At 37.3% G+C, this 26,974-nt stretch overlaps 2 protein-coding genes and 1 long non-coding RNA gene across 4 annotated transcripts; all 3 read right to left on the bottom strand.

Annotated features, from left to right (window-relative positions):
* Positions 1-8,206: 8,206 nt before the first annotated feature.
* Positions 8,207-14,940, bottom strand: LOC130429900 (uncharacterized). The gene is made up of 4 exons (XM_056758745.1): positions 14,817-14,940; positions 13,228-13,554; positions 12,761-13,057; positions 8,207-8,286 (listed from the first exon to the last, which is right to left on the bottom strand). The coding sequence occupies exons 1-4, from the start codon at positions 14,875-14,877 to the stop codon at positions 8,207-8,209; spliced, it is 765 nt and encodes a 254-aa protein (XP_056614723.1). The 5' UTR covers positions 14,878-14,940.
* Positions 14,941-18,058: 3,118 nt separating this feature from the next.
* On the bottom strand, positions 18,059-21,625 carry LOC130429899 (uncharacterized). The gene is made up of 8 exons (XM_056758744.1): positions 21,417-21,625; positions 20,698-20,764; positions 20,562-20,614; positions 20,178-20,457; positions 19,735-20,037; positions 19,164-19,436; positions 18,603-18,704; positions 18,059-18,171 (listed from the first exon to the last, which is right to left on the bottom strand). Exons 2-8 carry the CDS (start codon positions 20,762-20,764, stop codon positions 18,059-18,061), a joined length of 1,191 nt encoding a protein of 396 aa, XP_056614722.1. The 5' UTR covers positions 21,417-21,625.
* A 2,285-nt stretch (positions 21,626-23,910) lies between these two features.
* On the bottom strand, positions 23,911-25,278 carry LOC130430473 (uncharacterized). Of its 2 annotated transcripts, XR_008907812.1 has the most exons (4): positions 24,866-25,278; positions 24,350-24,652; positions 24,181-24,270; positions 23,911-24,095 (listed from the first exon to the last, which is right to left on the bottom strand). It is a non-coding gene; the product is annotated as an uncharacterized LOC130430473 (long non-coding RNA). The 2 variants fall into 2 exon arrangements; XR_008907811.1 differs by having other exon boundaries at positions 23,911-24,270.
* Between the last annotated feature and the right edge of the window lie 1,696 nt (positions 25,279-26,974).

Raw genomic sequence — 26,974 nt, 5'->3', positions numbered from 1 at the left:
GGAGAGGAGAATCCGGCCGATAGTAGAACCTCGGATTCAGGAGGAACAGTGTGGTTTCCGTCCCGGTCGTGGAACACTGGACCAGCTCTATACCCTCTTCAGGGTGCTGGAGGGTTCATGGGAGTTTACCCAACCAATCCACATGTGTTTTGTGGATTTGGAGAAGGCATTCGACTGTGTCCCTCGCAGCATCTTGTGGAGGGTGCTCCGGGAGTATGGGATTCGGGACCCTTTGCTAAGGGCCATCCGGTCCCTGTACGACCGGAGCAGGAGCTTGGTTCGCATTGCCGGCAGTAAGTCAGACTTGTTTCCGGTGCATGTTGGACTCCGGCAGGGCTGCCCTTTGTCGCCGGTTCTGTTCATAATTTTTATGGACAGAATTTCTAGGCGCAGCCAGGGGCCGGAGGGCGTCGGGTTTGGTGACCACACAATTGCATCTCTGCTCTTTGCGGATGATGTCATCGTGCTGGCCCCATCAGACCAGGACCTTCAGCATGCACTGGGACGGTTTGCAGCCGAGTGTGAAGCGGCTGGGATGAGAATCAGCACCTCCAAATCTGAGGCCATGGTTCTCAGCCGGAAAAGGGTGGCTTGCTCACTTCAGGTAGGTGGAGAGTTCCTGCCTCAAGTGGAGGAGTTCAAGTATCTGGGGGTCTTGTTCACGAGTGAGGGAAGGATGGAGCGGGAGATTGACAGACGGATCGGTGCAGCTTCTGCAGTAATGCAGTCGCTGTACCGGTCTGTCGTGGTGAAGAAGGAGCTGAGCCGCAAAGCGAAGCTCTCGATTTACCGGTCAATCTACGTTCCTACTCTCACCTATGGTCATGAGCTGTGGGTCATGACCGAAAGGACAAGATCCCGGATACAGGCGGCCGAAATGAGCTTTCTCCGCAGGGTGGCCGGGCGATCCCTTAGAGATAGGGTGAGAAGCTCGGTCACTCGGGAGGAGCTCAGAGTAGATCCGCTGCTCCTCCACATCGAGAGGGGCCAGCTGAGGTGGCTCGGGCATCTTTTCCGGATGCCCCCTGGACGCCTTCCCGGTAAGGTGTTCCGGGCATGTCCCACCGGGAGAAGACCCCGGGGAAGACCTAGGACACGCTGGAGGGACTATGTCTCCCGGCTGGCCTGGGAACGCCTCGGTGTCCCCCCGGAAGAGCTGGAGGAAGTGGCTAGGGAGAGGGAAGTCTGGGCATCCCTGCTTAGACTGCTGCCCCCGCGACCCGGCCCCGGATAAGCGGTAGAAAATGGATGGATGGATGGATGAACAGGTACAATCATACATAATAGGTAAGAATCCACAAAAGTATTCAGCTAATCAATAAAACAATACTCAAAATATCAAAATCAATAGCACTGGCAATAAACCCATAAATACACTGCTTGACAAGGACAATTTGTCCCTCCTCCTCGTCAATTCCCTGCCTTCTTCATCACAGTTACTTTATACAGACGTAAATAACCATAACCATAAGATCCCGCCTCCTCAGCACGAGCTGACCGATAACAGACCAAGAGAGGCGGGACTTAAGGCAGAACAGCCAATCATCAGCCGGTCACACTCAAAGCCAGTGTCCTGTTTGAGAGGGAGGGGAGAGGAAGCAGCCACATCGAGCGCAGACACAGAGCTGACAGAGAAACGGAGGAGCGACTGCTGTAATGCGTTTGTACAAAACTGCGGAAAACTGCAGAAAAAGTGCGGGTGTTTAACCCTCTCACCGGGAAAAGTGTGGGTGTTAAAACACCCACATCCCCCACGGTTGCGACGCCCCTGGTTTTAGGACATAAAAGTGGATTAAAAAGAGATGACAGACCCTCCAATCATCACGCAGACGCTCGGAGTCCGGGCCAGCCCACTCCTCCATTCATCCCAGAGACGCTGAGTGTCCGTGGGCGGGACATAATCGCAGCATTATCCAATGACCGTCTTGTTTCTAAGCACTGAAAAAAAACTGTTTAAAGCAGCCCCATTGAAGTCAATGGACGCTGGGCTTCAACATAGTAATGCACTGTACGCTACGGGAATGAATGAGAAGGAAATCGAGTTTGCCGACCTAAGATTCTGAACGAAATTGTTTTCGTTCGAGATGAACGTGTTTAACGCATTTTTTGTCAATAAAATGTTAACATAATAGTACATATATTTGACCATTCATTTTTTGACAATTATAGGGGAAGCTGAGCTTCCCTTGCAGTCTTAAAGAAATCGCGTCTGCTCTAAAAGTGGTTCCTCTATGATAATGAGCCAAGAACCACTTTTAGTGCTATATAGCACCATTTTTGTGTAAATGTGACCCTGGACAACAAAACCAGTCGTAAGTCGCACGGGTATATTTCTGACAAAAGACGAAAATACATTGTTAGGGTCAAAATGATCAATTTTTTATGCCAAAAATCGTTAGTATACTAAGTAAAGATCATGTTCCATGAAGATATTTTGTAAATGTCCTACCCTAAATATGTAAAAACTTTATTTTTGTGAGTCGATCGCTTAATATCGCGAACAAAAAATGGTCAGAAACATGCCTACAAACTTGACTCGCTGCTGTCCGCTCTATTAAAACTACCCATTCAAGTTTGGTATCTATGTAAAGTTAAGAGATCCCGCTTTCAAATTAATCTACTCTCTTCTATGTCATTACAAGGGTAAGCCAATAGAGAGTGTTAAAACAAACCTGTTTCCTCTTAGCAACGGCCTGCTATAGAGTCTCACGTGCGCAGCGTACACAATCCGTCATGATCGCGCTTCAAAACATGGATTCTGATGGAAGCGCGTTTCCTGAATCTAAACGCTAATGACAGCAATAATTTAACGAACCTAGTAAATGATTGTTTCGCAAATCATTGGGAAGATAATACAGAATGTCCAGAGACCGGCTTGACATAATAGGATGCCCCGGAAGACGACGAATTCAATCAATGTTTAGATCGCTTCGACTCCGTGCCATGAAGGAATACAAAGTGTTCAATGCGGATTTAGAATTCGACCCGCTTGAGTGGGAAAATTCTTCAAAGTTCAGGTCAGTCAGTCACAAACGTTCTTAAATACCTTCTTTACAAAGTAGTGGTTTTCATGAGTTGTTTATGTCAAAGTTATGCCAATTTTGCTCTGACAAAATGTAAACAAAACATCATCTTAGCATGTAGATCTGCCTCTCTTAATGATGATTCGTTGCCACCTCAAGTGTAAAATTTTATATATTCCTGGAAAATTATTTTTATGAAATTTTGTGTGTATAAAGTTTAAGCTGTGGTAAATCAATGGTGTAAGTTTCATTTATTTCCCATCATTAGTAATATGCGTTGCTAAGGACTACTTCTGGAAAACTTTAAAGGCGATTTTATCAATATTTTGATTTTTCCCACTCTCAGATTCCAGAATTTTAAATGGTTATATCTCGGCCAAATAGTGTCCTATCATAACAAACTATATCAATAGAAAGTGTATTTAGTCAGCTTTCATGTGGTGTATAAATCTCAATTTTGAAAAATTTACCCATAAGACTGGTTTTGTCGTCCAGGGTCACAAATGTGGTTACAGCTCAATCATAAGCAAATTGACAATGGTTTTGGTAAACCATAGTTTAATCATGGTGATTGTAGCAAATCCAATGTTTACAAATGGTAATCAACACGCAAACAACTTTATATCTATGGAATTTTTTTTGCTTGGATTTGGAAAATCTTTCCAAAACAAATTTCTTTTGTGAGCGGTACAGCAAAAACTAGGTGTATGCAATGTTATATTACAACATGTCCATGTATGAAAGCTTACTCTGGAATAATTAACTTCCATTTAAACTCTGAAAATGCTTTTCATAAAGCTAAGAAAATATATGCCCAACATTTGTCATGTTTCAAAAAGAAGCTTAGTTGTACTTCTGGCGATGACAATAAACAGGCAAAAGAAAGTGACTTCTGACATTATGAGATATAAGGATTCTCTTGGAAACATGTATTCTCTCAAAATAACATGAAAGACTTTCTTTTTCTTACCATTCAAATGAACTTTCCATGACGTCAATCAGTGTTCCGAGAGTCGTCAAAAAGTAGTGCAAGAATATAGCCTACCAATTTAGCCTTCTTTTTCTGTACTTCTGTGTATTCAGCCCAAAACTGTATATTTCTGAGATGTATACATTGACAGAAAAGTGTATTTGGCCTAGTCAGTCCTTTGATTTAAGGTATATTTTAAAAGAATTCTAATTTTACTTTGCTTGAAAGTACATTTAGTTCAATTTCGATCAAAAAATATTCTCAGGGTAGTTGGTGTGTAGTTGTATTTACTTTTGACTGAGTTGCCTATTATATACTTGGATTAAAATGTTTTTTTATGATCACATCCAGTATACATCCTGTCTAGGCACCTTTACCTGTCATTTGTGTCTTTTTCTCAAAACATCAGATAACTAAATCAGGATGGATTGTGGGATGTTGCTTTCTGTATTATTTATAATCTTGTTAAAAACAGATCTTCAGTCTCCGAACATGTTTTCACATTCTTTTCCTGTTTGAGTTGTTTCTGTTTCTAATGTTCCTCAGATGGGCTGTATGTAATCCACAACATCTATTAAACTGCTGTTGCACAAGGGAAGAGACTGTATACATTTTTCTAAATTTGAAGACATCATGTGTAAAAAAGCTAAAAAACAACCTTGTTTATTAATGAACGCAGGGAACTAACACAAGCAAATACAATTAAGATTATTTTGAAACAGGAGCTAGTTAAAATTATTTGCATAATTTACATATTTTTTGCATTCAGTGTTTGCATTTTCCATTGGGGAGCACGTGCATGGAAGGGGGTTGTAACACTTATGTTTTTCATACACAAGGTCTAACGATTTGTGATTTTTCTCTTTTTCTCTCATTGTCAGATGACGATCATCTGTGAATTTTTTAAAAGTTTTAATATATTTTTATGGAGATGTTGGACAGTGTGTTTTGACAGGATGGAAGAAGGCCTACATTTCTTCTTCATCAATTTCCCACTTGTAACTCATCAAATCAAATCAATTCCAATCTTATATATCATCTTAATCACTGTCTTGTAGTCTAAGACATAGCACCATATTGAAACACGTCAGATGCTCCTAGCAACAGAGAACTATAGGCTTCAAGAAAAGATTCACACAGCGGGATTAGTTGTAACGCAATGTTACACAAAGTTAATTCTATTAATATAAATAATATTTATAAACATATTTATATTAATATATATATACAATATATACGGCTTTCCTGTAGCTCAGTGGTAAGAGCATTGCGTCAACAATGGAATGTTGTGCGTTTGATCCCAGGGTATTGCACATACCTATGTATAAATGTATAGGATAATTCATAGTAAGTCGCTTTGGATAAAAGCGTCTGCCAAATGTAAATGTAAATATTAGTGAGAGTAATGGGCAATTTAGATTTTTGGTCACAATTGTGCAGCATTTTCACATAAATCTATCCATATGTATTGATGTATAATAGAAAGATGAGTAGATAAGTGGTGGCTGCATGGTTGAGGTGGATATCTCTCTGTCATAAGCAGATGTACAAACAATATCCACCTTTAGTTTATAGACGGAGTAATATTCAGTTATTTGTGGTGATGGGGGCTTTTGAAACAAGCTTCGTTTCGAATCAGTGTTTCGAAGCACGTATCAAACTGGCTAGGTCACCTGATTTTTAGCAAACGAGGCTTTGCTACGTCATTGGTCATTCCACGAAACCGGTACGATTTGGACTTGCACATTGTTTGTTTTTTATCAAAATGTATCACTTTTCTGAACAACCCACAACATTAATGACATATTTAACTTCTAGAAAATCATATTTTCCCACCTCAGACAACAAATCCCTATTATTATTGATCATTATTTTAAGATATGAACACTATAAGTCTTCAACCCCGTTATGGACACCATAGGAGCTCTCTGAATACGATTATAAAATGTATTTGTTATGAAATCATGCCAAGATTTTCAAAGATTTCCTATAAACACTGTATTTCATTAGTTAACCAAGACAGATAACAGATATAAATTGCAACTAAACTGAGTCTTATTAACCCAACTGCAGAAAAACAGCAGAAACATAATATGCATTGGAACATGGAATTTAATATTAATATTAATTTATTCATCAGTGAACCTGTTGGTCTTCTTCCTTTGAAAGTCAAGGCTCTCTTGTGTTTGCCAGCACTTACTCGAAAAGCCAAGGGAATCCTCAGCAAATATCTGTAACCTGTATGTTTTGACGATCCTCCCTGTTGTAACTTTTGCAATGAGTTGTCTTACCCTTTCTTTGGTGGTTTGCTGATATTTGTTACTGATGTTTTAAATCAGTCATTGGTGAAACAGCAACGTCTTCCTGATTCTGGGGTTTACAGTGCAATTTGCTGTTAGCTCTTTTACCTTTGACCATGGTGAATCAGAATGTTTCTTTAAACGTTGGCATCTTTTTTTGTATTTTTCGTACTGTTTTCTTTGTTTGTCTAGTCTTTCCTGAAGTTGTTCTATTTTCTTCTTCAGTCTATATCTTTCTTCTCTTTTTTCTCCCATCAAACTCCCAGAGTTAGCCAGCAAAACGGTGAGCAGCCATCAATTGGATGGTCATTCAGTCAGTAAACTATCAAATACAACCTAAACAACTTTTATGAACTACACTTTTAATTTTCTAACAATTTCTAACACTCAGTCCTGTCATTTTCTTACACTCAACTGCTCATTGCTCTACCTTGAAGATCCTGGACATTGATATTGCTCTGGGGCATGATCTGGACTTTGTGGAGTAGTGGTTAAGTTTCTTATTGCTTCTCTCCTCTCCTTGCCTCTTTTGTAAGCTGCTCTACAATTTCTACACTTCAGCCGCTGTTGTCTTTAACTTAACTCATTAATTCCTTTCTTTTTCCCTGCGTCTACATTTTTTCTCCATCTCTGGCGTTCGTTCGTTCTTTCTTTTTCCAGGTATTTCTCCCTTTTTTCGGGATCAGCATTTTGGCCTGCATGATATTGCCTCTGCCTTTCTGCCGCGGTTTTCGGTGCCATCATGGACTCATTTCCGGATCCCTAAATTGAAATCATTAAATCAAACATTCTTTCAGGCCTATTTACTTGATGTGAAAATATAGGTAGAACACACATGCACACACATACACAGCTTTAACATGGGCATTACTACGTTCAACAAATGCATGTGCTATAAGACTCTTGATCAGATATAATAATTCATTTAATTTACTGGATACTTTCGTTACCAAAGTACTAAAAACACAACCCCCTTACAATCTCACAACCCCGTCATGATCAAATAAGTAACGGGGTTGAGTGTGAGGGGGTTGTGATTTTTTGCTCAATATAGCCACTGTTCTAAATCTAGTGAATACCAGGGGATCACATGGCATGCATGATATAAAAAAAAACATGTATATTGTTAAAATAAAAAATATAATTTTCACAATTAATAGTTTTCTACGCTTATTTGATGAAGTCATTAAGCTTGACAATCATAATATCACAATATTAATAAGTTATAAAAAAAGGTGGCAACCTGCCTGTGTCTGCTCACAGCTTGCAGAATGATTTGTGTAACGGGGTTGAGGGGTTACAGAGGTACAGAACTAAATAATATAATTTTACTGAATAATCATGAATTAACTAAGAAAAATATTATTAACAGCAAAAAAGCACAGATAGATATTTATGAGAATGGCAAAATTTATGGATTTTATTCTAATTTAATTATTCATATCCCAAGTACACTTTCATAGAAGGCCATGAGGGACATGACAAAATAGGTGGTGTCAACGGAAAAAATCAAGATAATTTATAATATAAATATAAAATCTATGTAATGTTTTTAAATCTTATTAAAGGAGACATTTCGATTAATACAAAAAGCTTTTAAAAATAGATTTTATTGACCCAATAGATAAAATACAATTAAAAGGGTCAGAAGGACTCAAATCGTACCGGTTTTGTGGAATGACTCCATTACTGTTTCGAAACGTTTCAAAACTCGTCGACATTTCATCAGTAACAAATGGACGAATATGTAAAAAAATCCTGTTGGAGGGACTCTGGTTGACGGGACCGGAGTTCGAGATTCAGCGGAGTCATATAGTAGCCTCAGGACCTAAGCCTAATGATGGATTCACACGGAGCGCGGCAGTCGCATTTGTCTAGCATTTGTCTAGTTCACTTCAAAAGGGAAACATGGGTTATGGGCCATTCACACGGTACGTGGTGATCAGTGGAATTGCCGCGCAGTTGCGCTGGCTGTAATCTGACGTGGCTGCTGCTGTTCACAAAAAGTTACAATATTTTATTTTCTTATTTATCTTCAGCTGCACAAAAAGAGCCATAATTTCCACGTAACATAGCGAGAGAGAAAATCCTGGCAGCGGCATAAAAGAGCAGGGGCCTTAAATGGGCGAATTGCAAGCATTCCATTTTCAAGGATATGTATTTCGAGGGAGAGAGCAATGATGAGGAAAATATTCTCTGCGGTGAAGAATTTGCTTTGGGAACGGGAGGTTCGTCATAGCCTGGCTAATCCCGTTTACAATTAAGTTTACTTGGATGGGGAAAAGGCTGAGTTTTACTGATCACTTAGAAGCAGAAAGATACACAAAGGATCACATCCAACTATACAGTCCAGTGATGCGGAAATCGTTGGAAATATGATGCGTGGTTAAATGGCAGGTGGAGAAGACCTTCGGGGTCCGTCTTCCCGAGTTGGCGAGTGTTGGCTGACTGCAAGCATCACACACCATACGTACAGTATGACCCATTTTCGGTTGTTCTCTGTATGTATTTTGTTCACAAATATGTTGGAAGTTGGGTTACTGGTTTTTTCTATCAGAATGAGCAATTAAACCACTTTATCTGTTTATAAGATTTTTCCTTTTTGGAATAAGAGCACAACAGGAAAAAATAACACGGAAGTAAAAGGCCGACAGCCACCTCACATTCGACTGACGGCCATAAGAACATGAATACAAACTTAAACATATGTCCAGGCACGGTCCTCTCGCGTCAGCAGTCGCTCATCCTTTTATGCTCCCGATTTCCTCCGTGAGATATGAGGGACCGGTGTGCGGACAGCACGGCCCTGCCTCATGGTGTTACGATTAGCGGGCAGGAAGACAGGAGACCGGATCCATGTAGAGTAAAAATTTTAATGTGAAGTACAAACGAGAACAAAACCAGGTAATCAACGAACGACATAAGACAACTGAAACACAAGGGCTATAGATACACAGATGTCGGACATGGCATAATGGGATATGGAGTCCTACAAAACACAAGCAGAAACACAGAGCACTATGGCACCCTCAGGTGGCCAACAGAGGCGCCAGGAATAGCACATGACATCTGTTCTATAGCCGTGCCATTGAGAGAGAGAGTCGCGTATACAGTCATGGCCAAAAGTTTTGAGAATTACATAAATATTGGAAATTGGAAAAGTTGCTGGTTACGTTTTTATAATAGCAATTTGCATATACTCCAGAATGTTATGAAGAGTGATCAGATGAATTGCATAGTCCTTCTTTGCCATGAAAATTAACTTAATCCCAAAAAACCTTTCCACTGCATTTCATTGCTGTCATTAAAGGACCTGCTGAGATCATTTCAGTAATCATCTTGTTAACTTAGGTGAGAATGTTGACAAGCACAAGGCTGGAGATCATTATGTCAGGCTGATTGGGTTAGAATGGCAGACTTGACATGTTAAAAGAAGGGTGATGCTTGAAATCATTGTTCTTCCATTGTTAACCATGGTGACCTGCAAAGAAACACGTGCAGCCATCATTGCGTTGCAAAAAACTGGCTTCACAGGCAAGGATATTGTGGCTACTAAGATTGCACCTAAATCAACAATTTATAGGTTCATCAAGAACTTCAAGGAAAGAGGTTCAATTCTTGTAAAGAAGGCTTCAGGGCGTTCAAGAAAGTCCAGCAAGCGCCAGGATTGTCTCCTAAAGAGGATTCAGCTGCGGGATCGGAGTGCCACCAGTGCAGAGCTTGCTCAGGAATGGCAGCAGGCAGGTGTGAGCGCATCTGCACGCACAGTGTGGCGAAGACTTTCGGAAGATGGCCTGGTGTCAAGAAGGGCAGCAAAGAAGCCACTTCTCTCCAAAAAAAACATCAGGGACAGATTGATCTTCTGCAGACAGTATAGTGAATGGACTGCTGAGGACTGGGGCAAAGTCATATTCTCCGATGAAGCCCCTTTCCGATTGTTTGGGGCATCTGGAAAAAGGCTTGTCCGGAGAAGAAAAGGTGAGCGCTACCATCAGTCCTGTGTCATGCCAACAGTAAAGCATCCTAACACCATTCATGTGTGGGGTTGCTTCTCATCCAAGGGAGTGGGCTCACTCACAATTCTACCCAAAAACACAGCCATGAATAAAGAATGGTACCAAAACACCCTCCAACAGCAACTTCTTCCAACAATCCAACAATAGTTTGGTGAAGAACAATGCATTTTCCAGCACGATGGAGCACCGTGCCATAAGGCAAAAGTGATAACTAAGTTGCTCGGGGACCAGAATGTTGAAATTTTAGGTCCATGGCCTGGAAACTCCCCAGATCTTAATCCCATTGAGAACTTGTGGTCAATCCTTAAAAGGTGGGTGGACAAACAAAAACCAACTAATTCTGAAAAACTCCAAGAAGTTATTATGAAAGAATGGGTTGCTATCAGTCAGGATTTGGCCCAGAAATGTAAGCTTCCGCGCAAGTTCTATCAGGAAGACTCCTCACAGCATAATCAATTACGGTTAGCCTATCATCCCTCAGCACGTATTATAAAAGGATGGTACTCACCCTCTCTTTCGTTCGCAGAAACTAACGCATGAGTGAAACCTCCATCCTCCCCACCACCACCACCAGGTCAGGGTCCCGTCCTCAGTCCGGGGGTAGGCTCCGCCCCTGCCTTATCTTCAGGCAGGAACATCGGAATCATTTTGCCATGATTCATTTATTGGACGGGGCCTATGCCCAAAGATCTTTAACATTATGTTTTATAAATATTATTTATCGTTCTATGTTTCCTGAGTCTTTCTGGTAGAACTTGATTGAGAGCATGCCCAGTGGAATTGCAGAGGTCCTGAAAAAGAAGGGCCAACACTGCAAATACTGACTCTTTGCATAAATGTCATGTAATTGTCGATAAAAGCCTTTGAAACGTATGAAGTGCTTGTAATTATATTTCAGTACATCACATAAACAACTGAAACAAAGATCTAAAAGCAGTTTAGCAGCAAACGTTTTGAAAACGAATATTTATGTAATTCGCAATTCTCAAGCTTTTTCAGTTTCAACAGTTCCTGGAGGTTACTAGTTACGCATCGAGCTGCGACTAAACAGACCATCTGAGGTAAACTTCTAACCCATTTAAAGATGATAGCCATTTAATGAAAAAAAAAATGGAAGAAATAAAGCATTTAAACAGAAAATATAACTTTCTGGAACTATCTGAAGGCTCCATGAATCACATGACTTTCCAGTGTTTGGACATCCGTTGGCAGAACTCTCTCTCTTAATGGCTCTGGTCTATAGTTAGACGTCTATTTGATTTTGATTGACAGCCCAAATTTTTCTGGGTTTGGGCAGCTTCTAGACATCTTTTAAACGGGAAATTGCTTGCTGGGAAAGGACTTGGATCGTGCTCTCTTATGTTAATGACATTAGTTAGACATTGTTTACAAGGCAGAGATCACCTGAGACTGTTCAGCTGCGCACAATTTGAATATAATTTGCGATTAACAGATTTTACATCTACATGAGATGCTTATTAAAGTTTTCTTTGCATGCCCAGAAAGCAATTTTCGTCCAAAAGACATCATATTGATGTAGATATAGACGTCTAACCTAACATAAGAATAGACATCTAACCATAGCCCCAGAATAGACTATTCATCAAACAGTCAAAATGTAAAGCTTCTATTATGTAAAAGATACATTTCACAAGTCAGACAAATTAGAAAATTATAAAAGGATAATAAAGAAAATACAATACAGAAAATAGAAAATTACAAAAACAAAGCATTTATAAATACAACTTGAAATGCATTATATAAATTTAAGAAGTTATTTAAAATATATATTTTTTGGTTTTCTGTTAAGGTAATCACATTTTCCAGGTATACTTATTTTTTGGGTTAATTTATATACGCCCCCTGCTCTCCCTTGAGCTACACTGAAAATAAATAAATAAAGTGCCATTGTTTCGTCTCACGATACACACCAGTAATGTTTTTATCTAACGCATTTTAATAAAAGCAGTTCAAAAATCCTAATTTAACTAGTTAGGCATAGTCCTGGCTTAAGTTGAGCCTTGTCTGTGAAACTGGGCCTCCGTGATCTGCAACAGAAACTGCAGGTTGACTGTTTGCAGTGATTTATCCGGTGTCCATATCCAGCTTGCATTCACAGTGTATCTCCTCAGTATTTTCGTAATTTACACACCAGTGTGCTTTAAACTGAGTAATCTTATGCCCATAAGTAAAGAAAAGGGAGGGTTCTCACGTGTTGTGTAGAAATATGTTCATCTGATAACCTCGGTGTAAATGTTATTTGTTAATGTATATACTTGCCTTTTTGCGGTGGTAAATTACATCTACTATTATCACCAGCAGACACACAGCAAAAATAAAAACATAAACAACAGCAGTTGATCTGTTCTGTTCTGTAATGCATAAATTCTTATATTTTTATAAATTTTTCATAAAACTGTTGTGTGACTTAAGATGACTTTGATTTCTTACCTGGACACGGCAGACAGTGTTCATTGATGTCTAGATGTTGTATGTGGTTTGTGATGGGATTGTTGATGACACATCTGTATGTGTTTGTATCCTGATATTCCACCTCCAGAGGTAGAGAGAGTCTGATGTTGAGATCAGACACACTGATGCTGGACAATAAACTGTTTCCTTTGTACCAGGAGAGACTCACATGTGACACATTCATCGCTGAACAGAGGAATGAACAATATAAAGATCTTTCTGATGATGAAGAACAGTTTGAAGAGTGCATGCTGATGACAGGAACAGGCAGATGATCTGGAAAACCAAAGAGAAGCAGCATGTAAAAAGGCTCATCAGTTTATAAATAATGGCCTCAATAAACCAAATTGGGTAAGATTGAGGATGCATAAAACATGTATGTGACCGAGATACAATGATGTATTCCATTCAAATGAAATTGCATGAATTGCATTGTGCAAACTAACCATAGACAGTAACATTGAACCTCATGTTGATTGAAGTTGCTCTGCTGTTAATCAGTAGTTTATAAAGTCCAGAGTGTGTGATTGTGATGTTTGTGATCGTGAGGGATCCATTCTGATTGTTAATCCGTAGACGATCTAGAAATATTTGATCCTTGATAACAAATAAAAGATTCATTGGATTCCTTATAAAGATATCAGCTATAAGAGTCTCTTGGGGTCCAAACATCCACAGTATTCGATCATCTGTCTGTAAGTGAGTGAGATCAGTGTGTAAAGTGACAGAATCTCCCTCCATCACTGACACTGACTTCACTTCATCTGGATCACCTGAAACACAATTGAGAACAGTAAGTAAACTATAGAGCTTACAAATAAGTTTTTCTGAGAAGCAGTGTAACAGCACACTTGTATAAATAAATAAACTTCTTTTTGTAAGGGGAGGAAAGTGTGTTTTTAAAATATGTTTTATCTCGTGATCCTGGTCACGTCGGGGCTGCTGTAGGACGGGCCCTTGTTGACTTGTTGTGCTCTCAATAGCCGCTTTCCGTTTTTTAGGTTTCCTATTTAATCCCACTTGTTCTTTCGTCTTGTGTCAAACCGTTGCGTGTTATAGCCAGTTCTGACTGCTACAGTGTAGTGTTTCTAGTTACGTTTCTTCTTAAGTCTTTGCATTCCTAGTCTATACCTTGTCTTCGACTCCCTTGGCATCCCGGACAGTGCGCTGCCAGGAATGTTGGGCCCCATTAAAAATATCTAATTGGGCCCCTGTCAAAACTGTCCCATCAAAAGCTTCACATACCTCTAATTAAAGGCTTTCAACTGTCTTGCTTCTTGTAGATCAATACTAGTACTAGCACAATATTTACTGCTGGCCTATTATGCAGTTCACTATTTGATGCAAGATTAAAAGCAACCATAAAAATGTGCTGAAGGCTCTTTTACAGTCTCACTGTATTTTTGACTCACTTTCCTTTGTCTTTCCTCTCTCTCGTTCCTCTATTTCCCTTTTTGAAAACCAGATTTTGATTCAACGTTACTAGTCAACATTGTGGTCACTGTAGTTCTGGCGCATCTACTGACTGCAACTAGTAAACACCGTCACTGAGAGCGCTAAAACAGGACCAAACCATTACCTTGCAGATACACGGGGGTGGTCGGTTAAAATGGATGTTTACTTTTTGGTCAATGGGGATTTTTAACTTTTACTGCCTAAAACAGAGAAACTTAATGATGATGGTTTAATAATTTTATATTACTTTTACCTATTTTAGAGCCCCTGTTAGTCATGGGCCCTTCCGAATTGTTCAAACGTTTCCCCCCTATACGGCGCCCCGCACCTCACCCCCAATGTGTCAATCTTTCTCATTTCGGTTTTGTTTTGTTTTTTACAAATCTTCAATTACCCGCATTTGTGTCTCCGCATCCTACAGTGTCTCATGACAGTTTATGTCGTCACGATGATTTATACTGAACTGTTTTAAAGATTTGTAGCCTATCTCCTATGCATAATGACAATAAGTACAAATCTACAGTTTAAAGAACAAACAGACAGAAGACAACAACATAAATAACCATTACCAATAACTTACCATTCACGACCAATAGGAAAAGATCAATAACACAAAGTAAAGTTACTCTGTATAAAGTCATACTCTTCTTAACATTGACCGAACGACAACCACGCACGATGATGAATGTGAGACAGATCTGACTTTTTGGAAACTCAGAAATCATAACACGAGATGACAAAAGTTTAGATAAGATGATATGGATATGGTTAAAAATACTGCACCCGAATGCACATCCGCTTTGAAACCTCAAAGGATGTGGCTTTACCTTTTTAGTGATCTATTATGCAGTATTTTCACCATATCGTATATTGTCTTAGACTAATGACAAGTCATATATTTTATTAAGTGATAAATGCGATCAAGCATTTGACATTGATGCCAGTTTTTATGTATGATGTGTAGGTCTGGTTAAGGTCCACGGAACCGTCGGAAGCCCGGGACTTCCTCCTTCGACTTTTGGTTGTCTATTGTCTTTTCTTTAAAATGAAAAATGTTCTTTATAATGACAGAGGCTCCAAGACTCTGATTCAAAAGTCGAAAAGTGTTTTATTTCTATTTTGTAAATATTAAATGACAACACTGTTTATCAATTTACTATAGTTTAATAGTAGTACAGAATACTGCATATTCACACCCAGGGGCGTCGTAAAGGGGGGGGGGGTTAGGACAATTCCGAGGGCCCATGACTGACAGGGGCCAAAATAGGTAAAAACTAATATAAAATTATTAAACATCATCATTCAGTATATATATATTTATATAATAATAAAATGAAATCTCTTTGTTTTGGGCAGTTAAAGTAAAAAATCCACATTGACCGACCACCCCCGTGTCTCTGCATGTAATGGTTTGGTTCTTCCTTAGCGCTCTCACTGAACGAAAAACCACAACACATGTGTTTCCTACAAAAACGTGTTGCTGCTAAACACATAAGACGAAAAACGTATTTTAATGTATTTAGTGATTCGTGAATTAGCACATTTGTACAATAACATTCACTTAAACGTCTGAAAAACATTTGGTTTGTGAAATGTATTAAACATGTTGGAATTTTAGTTGCATTTACACTGTATTGAGCAGCAGATGTCGCCAGATAGCAGATTTTCCTACACGTTATGGCTCTCAAACAAAACAAGATGTTTTAATAGACAAAATTAATTAAAAACAAATTAAATGATAAAATAGACAAATTTTAAAAACATGCTTTCACATCATTTAAAGTCCTTTCTGGTGAGCAATTCTGAATATTTCTGTCGCCAATGTACCAGTCTCTCTTAAAAGGACTAGGTTTTATAACTCTACTATTTCATCACAGTTGAATTGCACAATAGGACATTTCCCACATATGCAGAGGGAAGCAGTCAAAAATGTGAATAGAGGAAAGGAGGTCTGAGGTTTCACTGGTTCGTCGGGTAGGCATCCTCTTGCCATTTTTCAGAGAGACATCTCATGGGTTCACATTATTCTGAGTGAAAGATGCCTTTTGGTAAGGTGCTGCTGATAATGCCCTTTGTATGGTTCCCATCAATGCTACACATCATCAGTTGTGCACCTGAGCCTCATTGAGTGTTTCGGCCCTTCATCACACTCATTTACAATAAGATGAAAAACAAAATGATATAGAGTGTACAAATTGAGCTGCACACTTTTTAACAGTAACACAAAAAATGGTTACTAGATTTGTTTTCAGGTGCTTTTTATGAGAGAAATTTTAAGTTGCTAAATCTGCCTTTCACTTCAGCTATAGCACTGAACGATTGTCTTCCCAGTATTTTCTGAATGGTGTGTTTTCAGATGAATGATCTGAGCCTGAATAAAGAACAGAGAATGAGAGACGGACATCCTCCTTTGGCATTGTGTAAAGACAGATGTTCACCTGATAATTTATATTGTTTAGCCTATTTATGTTTGATGTTCATATTTGTTCAGTGTAAATTATTCTTAATGAAAGGAAAACTTTCCTGAATATTATCTTTATTGAGGTATTTTAGGGGTTTCAAACAAATAAACAGAACAACCACAGAACTGGACAAAGCACAGTTACTATGTTTTTAAAATGTGAAATGCCTTTTTGAATTGGCTTAAAAAAGGTTATTTATAACTGTAGTGCCACTGAGCTCTGAAAACATTTAAAGCAGGTAACGGGTGTTTTGCAAAAATGTTAAAATAATAGTATAATTGTGTATCTGGGCAAGTCTAGAGTCATAACAATTAAAGATGATTGCTTTTCTTAAATCAAAATAAGCTTTATCTATCTACAGCACGGGATTCCTTGCATGGAATGTTGTTAACATGTTGTTTCTACAGTAGCCCTAAATAGTCAAACTGATCTACAGAGCGTGTTTTGTAAATGTGTTATCTCTTTCGGGGAAGAAGTGAAAACATGACGACATCTTAATCCTTTGTCAGCCCCCGTAGAAAGGGGGGGTTAGAGAGGTGTGCCATTGGGTGCAATTCGAATCCTCACCACTAGATGCTGATAATTAATTACACGCGGCTCCTTTTCTGTTGATTACTTTTCATTTATTTTAATTGTTGTATTTTATGATTACAAAAGACAGTAAAACACCATAAAGATGCTGTGTTTCTCCTAAAAAAATACTCGTTATAAGAATTTACTTGCAGAATTTCTCCTACTGTGTCCTACTCAATAAATTTTCATGTATAAATCCCACTGAAATATATAAGGTGTTAGGTATTTTTGTTTTATTGCCCAATTACAGAATTTGCCTTATCACTGGTTTATTTTTATTGCTGCTGTGGCTGAGATCATTTTCCACTGCAGATCAAATTCACAGATTTACAAAGTAACTCAAACAACAGCAGTCTGTGGTGTGGACACATGTGAGCACTAGGTGATGTTGCAATAAAAACAAACAATATATGGATTGAATTAAACAAATATTACAAAATTTGACATAAAAATGATAAAAAATAAAAAAATAAGTGGTAGTCTCCAGGGATAAAGACTTAAATAAATTATAGGATTAAAGCCGGCAGCCCATAATGGGAAGTGCTGCAGAAATCCTTATGAAACTTCACTGAAATATCTCAATCTGCACAGACACGATGAGTGCAAATGATGCATTTACTTTAAAATAGAAATAGTAAATTGTAATACAAAATGTACTGTAAATATTTATTCATTATCTGTGACAATGATTCCTCAAACCTTTGAACAATTTAATTATTTTTACAGTGGCACTTTTATCTATTGATCGTTGTTATGATTTTATAGCATAAAGGCATTGCAACTATTTTCAGCAATTGGGATTTATGGGGATGAGTTTCTCTTGTGATGATGATGTTGCTGGCTGATCCAACAGATGTATGTCCTCAGGTACATAGTCTTTGATGTCCTGTCTGGCCGTCCCTGTTACAAACACAGTTTTATTTTTCTGATATCTAAATAATTTTATTTGAGTATTCTGTGGCTTAAAATGTACTATCAGGATGTAAACAATTACTGTAAATACATCTACCATTGTCGTCTATAGACTTTACTGGTAAATGTCAAACACACACATACACAGACACAATTATGTTCAAGGGACATTTACTTAACAAAGTCTTAACAAGTAAAGAAGTCATAATGGTTCAAAAAAATCACTGTTACAATTGTTTGTCGTTCTACCTTAAAAAAATTAAGTTAAACAGCTGCCTTAAATTTTTTGTTACTTCAACTTAAATAATAATAATAATAATTAATAAATACTATTTTTACGTTGAATTAACCAAAACATCTTTTTAAGGCAGCCGGATAACTTTGAAACAACACATCGATTAACTGTAAGTGATACTTGCCCATTTGACCTCGGAACCTATTCCAACAGCAATAGACAACGACACCAATAATAACAATAAGCAGAATAACACCACCAAAGATAAGAGGAATTTTCAAAGGTGCTGCAATGAACAAACAGGAAACAGTTATTAGACTGATTTGCTTCTGATTTCAACCAAATCTAAGTCAAAGAACAGTTGGGACGGAAAACATCACCATCAGTCTTAACATCCACATGACTATGAAGTTAAATGTGTCTCAGCAAATCAGCTTCAAAAATGTGTAATTCCCATAAACCTTTAGGTAATCTTCCCAACATACAGTCAAACATTTGACCAGAAAGTGTTTTATCTTCTTCGGATAAATAAGGTCAAATGCTTCAGATTTTAGTCTAAATTGAAATGTACACGATGATGACATTTGTTGCGAATTTCACATAGTTAACTCACTGTTATATACAGTAGATAGATTAAATATGTGATAATGTATATAACATAAATTATAAATTCAATGTGATGGAGATACGAGATTAATAAACAGTAATTTTTGTTAATAAACAGTAATCTTAACCGCTGTCATACCTTTACAAAATTCAGTCATGTTGAGCTGTGTCATTTTGTTGGAAAAAATATTGTATACAACACAGCTGAAGTTGTTTGTATCCTGATAATCCACCTCCAGACACAAAAAGTTGCTTCTGATATCAGACACGTTGATGCTGGAGATTGACCTGCTTCCATTGTACCAGGAGAGAGTCACATCCGTCACATTCAACACTGAACACAACAACACACATTTTGATGCTGACGAACATTGTTTTGAGTCTTTGGTGATGATCGGAGTGGGCAAAGGATCTGAAAACATCAGGGAGTAAAGCCATTAATAACATGATCATTCAAAGACATCAAAATTTTAGTTAAAATAGAATAATTGATGTTGTCAGTATGTGTGTGGGCCATAAAATATTTATTGTAATCAAAAAAGCTTAAATTGTGACAGGGCTTTTGTTCAATAGCTGATAGGGAAGAGTCCAAACATTCAGTCCTGTCAAATTATCATTACGAGCATATAAGCGTCAGTCACAAGTTTCCCTCCTCCTCCCCATGTCCTCCTCCTTTAAGCTGAATGGGCAGGAGAATATGTGCAACTCACCATAAACAGAAACATAAAATCTACGGCATTCTTGATTTGTTCCGTTAGTGATCAGTAGTTTCATGTTTCCAGTGTTGATTTTACTGATGTTGGTGACGGTGAGACATCCAGTCTGACCGTCCAGCTGCAGTCTGTTAAAAAATCTTTTATCACAGTCATAGCATGCTGATATGTTTTCAAACAGTCCAGCAATGAGAATGTTTTCATAAAACCACATTATGTGATCCTCATACTGCACTTCAGTAAGGTTGGTTGGTAAAATCACAGAATCCCCTTCACTCGCTGGCACGGCTATTGCTCTCTCTGTTTCAAAAACGTTTGAATTCTGTTAGACATTGACAGCGGAAAACAAATATTCTAAAACAAACAAGAATAAAGCAGCACCTTAACGTTTAGCAAATGAGCAGATCAGCCGAGTAAACAAGCAGTCATAATCAACACACCTGGACATGACTGACAGGATGAAGCAATGTCGAGATATGTAGTCTTAGTATGGCCTGAACTGGACACCACACAGCTGTAGATGTCTTTATTAGGATATTCCACCTCTAGATACAGTCTAGTGATGAACTCAGAAACTGGATAGCTGGATAATGAAACGCTTCCATTGTACCACGAGAGCTGACCTTGTGCCATATTTGACACCGAACACGCAACAAGACATTTCGTCCTTGAAACTTCTTTGCATGGTGGAAAATCTCTGGAAATTTTGGGATCTGGGATCTGAAAACCATAAAATGAATTATTAAAAACAAAAATGTTCAGGCCAAAGTCCTAAGTAGTAAAATAGAGTTTCTAAGTCTAGAGTTTCTAAGTCTTAGTATTACATTAGTTATATGAATGTCATCCATCACTGTCTTCACTCCGTCACAAGACACACCTTTAACACAAAAATAAGTTATTTACAGACACCTTGTTAAAAAACGTTAAGCAGTTTTTATCCTGAAATTGTTTATAATTTACCACAGAAGGACCGTAGAAAGAACAAAACCAACAGAGACGATTTCACATTCTTCATATGGACCTTCATCTGGAATTCACAGATAAAAAAACAATGTATAAGCAGTCTATCTCTGGTTTTATGTTTATTCTATTTTTATACATATGCAGGACCATTTAATTCACAACATTTATATTTATATACAGCCACAGTAAGGAGAGCAGTGCAGTTTTGCCTTTACTCAGAATTTCAGCATTGTGGAAATTCCAGTTTAGTGTTTGTTGAATTGAAACAGAAACAAAATGACAAATCATTCAACATCAATTGTGAAAGACTGAGAAAATGCAAAGATGCATATGAAAACGATGTTTTTTCCATTTGGATTGTTTTATAAAAAAATACGAACTTGTTTTCTCTGCAGTAAACAAGTTAAATGTGAAAACATGACAACATGACAATTGTTTTTGTTATTTTGACCCCTTTGTGCTTCCTTCAAAGATGTGCAAATCAAACACAATAGGTATATCGTTTGGTATGGGTGAAATGTTGTCACTACATTTAACAATCATTTATATTGTAATAGTAAATTCAGAAAAACCTTAAATGATTTTGAAATGGCTGTATGTTTTAAATAAATATTTTTGTAATAAAACAAACAATTATGACGAATATAAAAACAGTAAATGATTGTAATGATTAATTATTAAGTAAATAAACGAAATAAAGTTTAGTAAAAGATTACCTTATTTGGCAGGTTTTAAGAGTGGCCTTAAAATCAACAAAGAAATAAAAAACGCTTCACTCAAAAGAGTCAAATAAACTCAGTACAGTAATCTTTCCAGCGAGGAATTTAGTAGAGCAAAGTAAAAGCTCGTCCAGAATAATAAGCGTGGCGTGTCTAAAAGATGGGATGCATCCTCATAAATGACGTAAACCTGGACAATTTTTTCATCCTACAGCCCCATATATTTGTTCCAGGGCAGATTGTTTTGACTGACTTCAGAGCTATATCAACTATGCTTTCAGTCATGTGATATCAACGTCTCCTTTAGAGAAGCTGTGGTGATGCACATTATTCAAATGATTAAAATAAATTGGGATTCGACTTGACTACCAAAAATGTGATGTTGAAAGTGAAAGCGTTTAAAGCGGGACTGTAGGAATTTTAAGACATTTCTGCCACCATGTGGTCATTTATGGTATCTACACATAATTGTGTCCGGTTTTAAAATAGACATTTTGGAAATAACAAAGAACACATACATTCTAGCCAAAAATAAAGTAATAACCATATACTACATTCTGTAATAGAGCATCATTTGATTTGTTTTTCTTTTGGTCGATGTGCTTCGGTTGTGTTTCAGCACAGGTGTAAATCACCTCATCCATTCCACATTAATGATACAGATTGAATGCTTTAAAGGGAAGTCTTCACCCAAAAAAGACAATTCTGTCTTCATTGACTCGCCTTCGAGTTGTTCAAAATCTGTATACATTTCTTTGTTCAAATAAACATAGAAAAAGATATTTGTAATAATGCTTTTAACCAAATAGATTTTGCCCCCCATTGACTACCATAGTAGGAACAATTACTTTATCTTTTTTTGTTGTTCTGTTGAACACAAAAGAAGACATTTTGAAGATTGTTCAAACAGTTCTGGGGCTCTTTTGATTTCTACTGTATATTTTTCCTACTGTGGTAGTCAATGGGGGGCAAGGTCAATGGTTATAAACGTTCTTCCAAATATCTTTCTCTGTGTTCATCAGACTTAGAAATTTATACAGATTTGGAACAACTCGAAGGAAAGTAAATGACGACGGAATTTTCATTTTTGGGTGAAGTATCCCTTAAAACAATCTTGCTATTGCAATTATGTCTAATTTCTACATTTATGCATTTGTCAAATGCTTTTATCCAAAGCAACTTGCACACACTACATATACAAAAATTGTCCTGGGAATTAAACTGATGACCTGCGAGTGCCTCCTCTGTTTGAGCAACAGGAATATTTGTTCAGATTATAGTGTTGAAACACATTTAAAGATACATTTATAAAGATTAAAAAAATCACTGAACTTGGAACTATAAGGCATAAATACATGAGCCACGATGACCTGAGTTTTGAATTTGATGTCTATAATGAATAAAAGAACACAAGTTCGGGCAAAGTTATCAGCTTGGCGTTGCTGGGAGTTTATGGTATGTTATGATTCTGATATTTTATAAGCCTGGACACATACTGTTAAATAGATCCAGAAAATCAGGAATTACACAAATGTCACAGGTGTTGATCCCAATTACGAAATAAAACATGTTTTAAAACAAGTTCGAGTTTAGAGTTCATTAGGATTGTCTGTCCTACCTTGATTCAAGATTGAGCTATTCCTTACTGGAAACTAAGGCACTGTTCAACACCACTTCATTTCACTTTTGCAGCATGACAAAACAATGTTAGAGTATTTTTTTAGAGAGCTGCTCTGATGTTGAAATAGTCTACACAATGTTAAAGCTGAAGTCATGAAATATTTTTTTATGTACATTGTAGGTGTAATTTCATAAAGATTTATACTGATCGATTTACACTGGAAACATCATATTGTGTTTAGTTTATCTCTCATTCATACTGGTTTCGTTAAAAACGTAATTATTTTAAGATAATACTTGACCTCTTTTCTTCCCTTTCCATACCTCCAGCACAGAAATAACCCAACCGAGAACAACACAAGAACAACTGGTATCAGTTCAAAAAGATATAAAGGTCCAGCATGTGACAGAGAATCGATACACGGTTCAATATGTTTTAAAAAAGTACAAAGTAAATATAGAAAATGTATACAAAAGAATGTAACAGATCAAATGAATAAGCGGCTCTTCCTAGACTATTATAACTATTTGTTGATAAACCAGATGTGTTGAGGGAAACAAAATGATAACGCTTTAGATAACAGTCTGCATGTACTGCTTAATTACACAGATTTTACTGCGTAACTAAAATTGAAACAATAAATATCTGATGGTTAAGAGGAACAATATGGAAAGTTTGGGGAATATGGGCAATTAAAACAATTACTAAACACATATTTAGCATCAAATGGCCTAAATAAAAAAAACTTACCTGTATAAATCCACTGCACAAATCTCTCTCTGTCTCTGTTTACATGTCATACACAAATATACTACCCTTCAAATATGTCGGAAATCTAGCTGTTTGGAAATAACAGACACGTTTATTTATTCAACATGCATTAAAGCATAGATGTGTTACAATTTTTATTTAAATAAATTATGCATTCTTCACATTTCCATATCATCCAAGAAATCTTCATATAGCATCAATAACAGAGGGTTGTCTTCTTTGGGAACAAATTATGGATTTCTTTGTTCCTTGGTGCACTCGCTATTGTCTTGCTCAACAGGGGCCTATGAGCACAAAAACATGAAGATGATAATCAAGATCAACCATTTTATACGGTAACATGATTGTTATAGTAGAAACATAGCCTACTTCCCCTTCTTTTCCAGTAGAAACATATCACACATATAAGCACCAGAACAAACAGTATTAATGCTAAAACTATGCAAGCCGGTTTCGATTCTGTAACAGAGAAAAACAGCAACTCATTACAAAGAACTTCTAAAATAAAGAACAATCAGACATAATTTTACTGTCCTACCTGAATGTGTCCGACATATTTGAGTGATGTCTAAATGTTGTGTGTGGTTTGTGATGGGATTGTTGATGACACAGCTGTATGTGTTTGTATCGTGATATTCCACCTCCAGAGGAAGAGAGAGTCTGATGTTGAGATCAGACACACTGATGCTGGACAATAAACTGTTTCCTTTGTACCCGGAGAGACTCACATGTGTCACATTCATCACTGAACACAACAATACACATTTTGACACTGAAGATCTTTCTGATGATTTAGGATCCTGCGGACAGTAACTGATGATGACAGGAACAGGCAGACGGGCTGGAAACCAAAGAGGAACATAACTGGAAGAATTTGCTTTTTGAAGGTTTCTCATATTCATTTCACAACATTTTTGGTGTAATAATACAATCATATTTACACTTCAGGGCAACCAGGTCTCCTTTGTCAAACCTGATTCGACTCATCATAATAATTCATGGAAACCAGCAAAGACTATACATTTGTTAAAAAGTCGTATTAAGCAAAACTCACCATATACGGTAACATTGAATCTCTTTTCTGAACATTTTGTCTTAGGCCTATTGCAGATTTGTAGTTTATATAAAGTCCAGAGTTTGTGATGCTGATGTTTGTGATGGTGAGAGATCCTGTCTCATTGTTTAGCTTCAGTTTGTCTCTGAATCTCCCATCAGCATCATATATAGAGCGCAAAAGTTGCCAACGTAAAACTTTTTCACGAAAAGAAACGAAATTGACACAATAATCAACATTAACACAAATAAAAAACAAATCCGAGAACAGCAACAAACGCTTTCGATTTGAAGGTGATGTCAAAATAGGGGTTTTCCTGAAACAAATAAGCAGCAGTTTTAAATGTAGATTGACGAAGCAAAAATGCCTTTTCAGTGTTTGCAGTGATCCACGGCCAGCGCTCGAGAGATGACTCCAAGTAGTCTCTGTAGGGTAACACGGTTCTGCGCATGCGCGCAATTACGTAGTATAAAACTTCACGGTTTCCCTTCACTATTGGTATCACGCATGCGATGAAACACTTGACGGCAGCATACAACTGGCTGCATATTTTAGTAGGCTACATTGTGTTTGTCTGATGTTTTAAATGTAGCTTACGCTATACGATGTGTTTACGAGTCATAATTATTTATACTGTGAATAATGATAAGGGGATAAATAAAGCTGAATTTGTCCAAAATACCCAGCTGAGATATTTATTATATCACAAATTAAAAATGTTTTCCACTTGTTTATTGTGCTAAGAAATCATTATTGATGTTAATTTAATTGTACAGCTCTCTCAATGCATTAAACATGTTTGAACTGTTTGAGTTGCATTTACACTGTATTGAGCAGCAGATGTCGCCAGATAGCAGATTTTGCGACACGTTATGGCTCTCAAACAAAACAAGATTAGATTAGATTAGATTCAACTTTATTGTCATTACACATATACAAGTACAGTGTAACGAAATGTAGTTTAGGTCTAACCAGAAGTGCAATTAGCAAGTGCAGATATAATAAATGTGTGAATAAATGTGTGAATAAATACAGAATACAATATTAGGAAAATACTATACAATGGCCATGTACTATGAAAATGTGACAGTCGGTATGTACTATGAACAATATAGACAGAAGGCTATATACTGTGAACATTAATGTACAGGTGGTTATGAACAGATAACAATATAGACTATACAATAGTGCAAGTGACTTGAGTGTGCATTAGTTACAGACATTAGCTATTAAAGTTACAGTCCAGTAGATGAGTTGATGCGGTTATTAAAGGTACAGTGCAGTGCATGAGTTATTGAAGTTATTTACAGTGCAGTAGATGAGTTAGTGCAGTTATTGAGGTTACAGTGCAGTAGATGAGTAAATGCAGTTATTGAAGTTACAGTGCAGTAGATGAGTTGATGCGGTTATTAAAGGTACAGTGCAATACATGAGTTATTGAAGTTATAGTGCAATACATGAGTAGATGCAGTTATACATTTACAGTGCAGTAGATGAGTTAGTGCAGTTATTGAGGTTACAGTGCAGTAGATGAGTTAATGCAGTTATTGAAGTTACAGTGCAGTAGATTCGTTAATGCAGTTATTGAAGTTATAGTGCAATAGATGAGTAGATGCAGTTAGTTATGCAATAGAGAATTGCATAACTAATAGAGTTTTAATAGAGAATACAAATATGCAAATGTTTTATGATTTATAGTTTTTCATTCTTACTCTCTCTCTGTGTCTTTATTAAATAAATCCATGCTTAAAACTGAGCTTTCCACAGTAGATTCAATACATTAAAAACAAATTAAATGATAAAAAAAGTCCTTTCTGGTGAGCAATTCTGAATATTACTGTCGCCAATGTACCAGTCTCTCTTACTAGGACTAGGTTTTATAACCCCACTATTTCATCACAGTTGAATTGCCCAATTGGACATTTCCTACGAATTATGCAGAGGAAGCAGTCAAAAAAGTGAATAGAGGAAAGGAGGTCTGAGGTTTCACTGGTTCGTCGGGTAGGCATACTCTTGCCATTATCAGAGAGACATCTCATGAGTTGTGTGTCCCAATTTCATCACATAATTCCGAGTGAAAGATGCCCTTTGGTGAGTTGCGGCTGATAA

Source organism: Triplophysa dalaica, chromosome 10, assembly GCF_015846415.1.
Source record: "Triplophysa dalaica isolate WHDGS20190420 chromosome 10, ASM1584641v1, whole genome shotgun sequence".
Lineage (NCBI taxonomy): Eukaryota > Metazoa > Chordata > Actinopteri > Cypriniformes > Nemacheilidae > Triplophysa > Triplophysa dalaica.
Note: the sequence above shows the minus strand (reverse complement) of the source record. Positions and strands in the feature narration are given on the sequence as shown.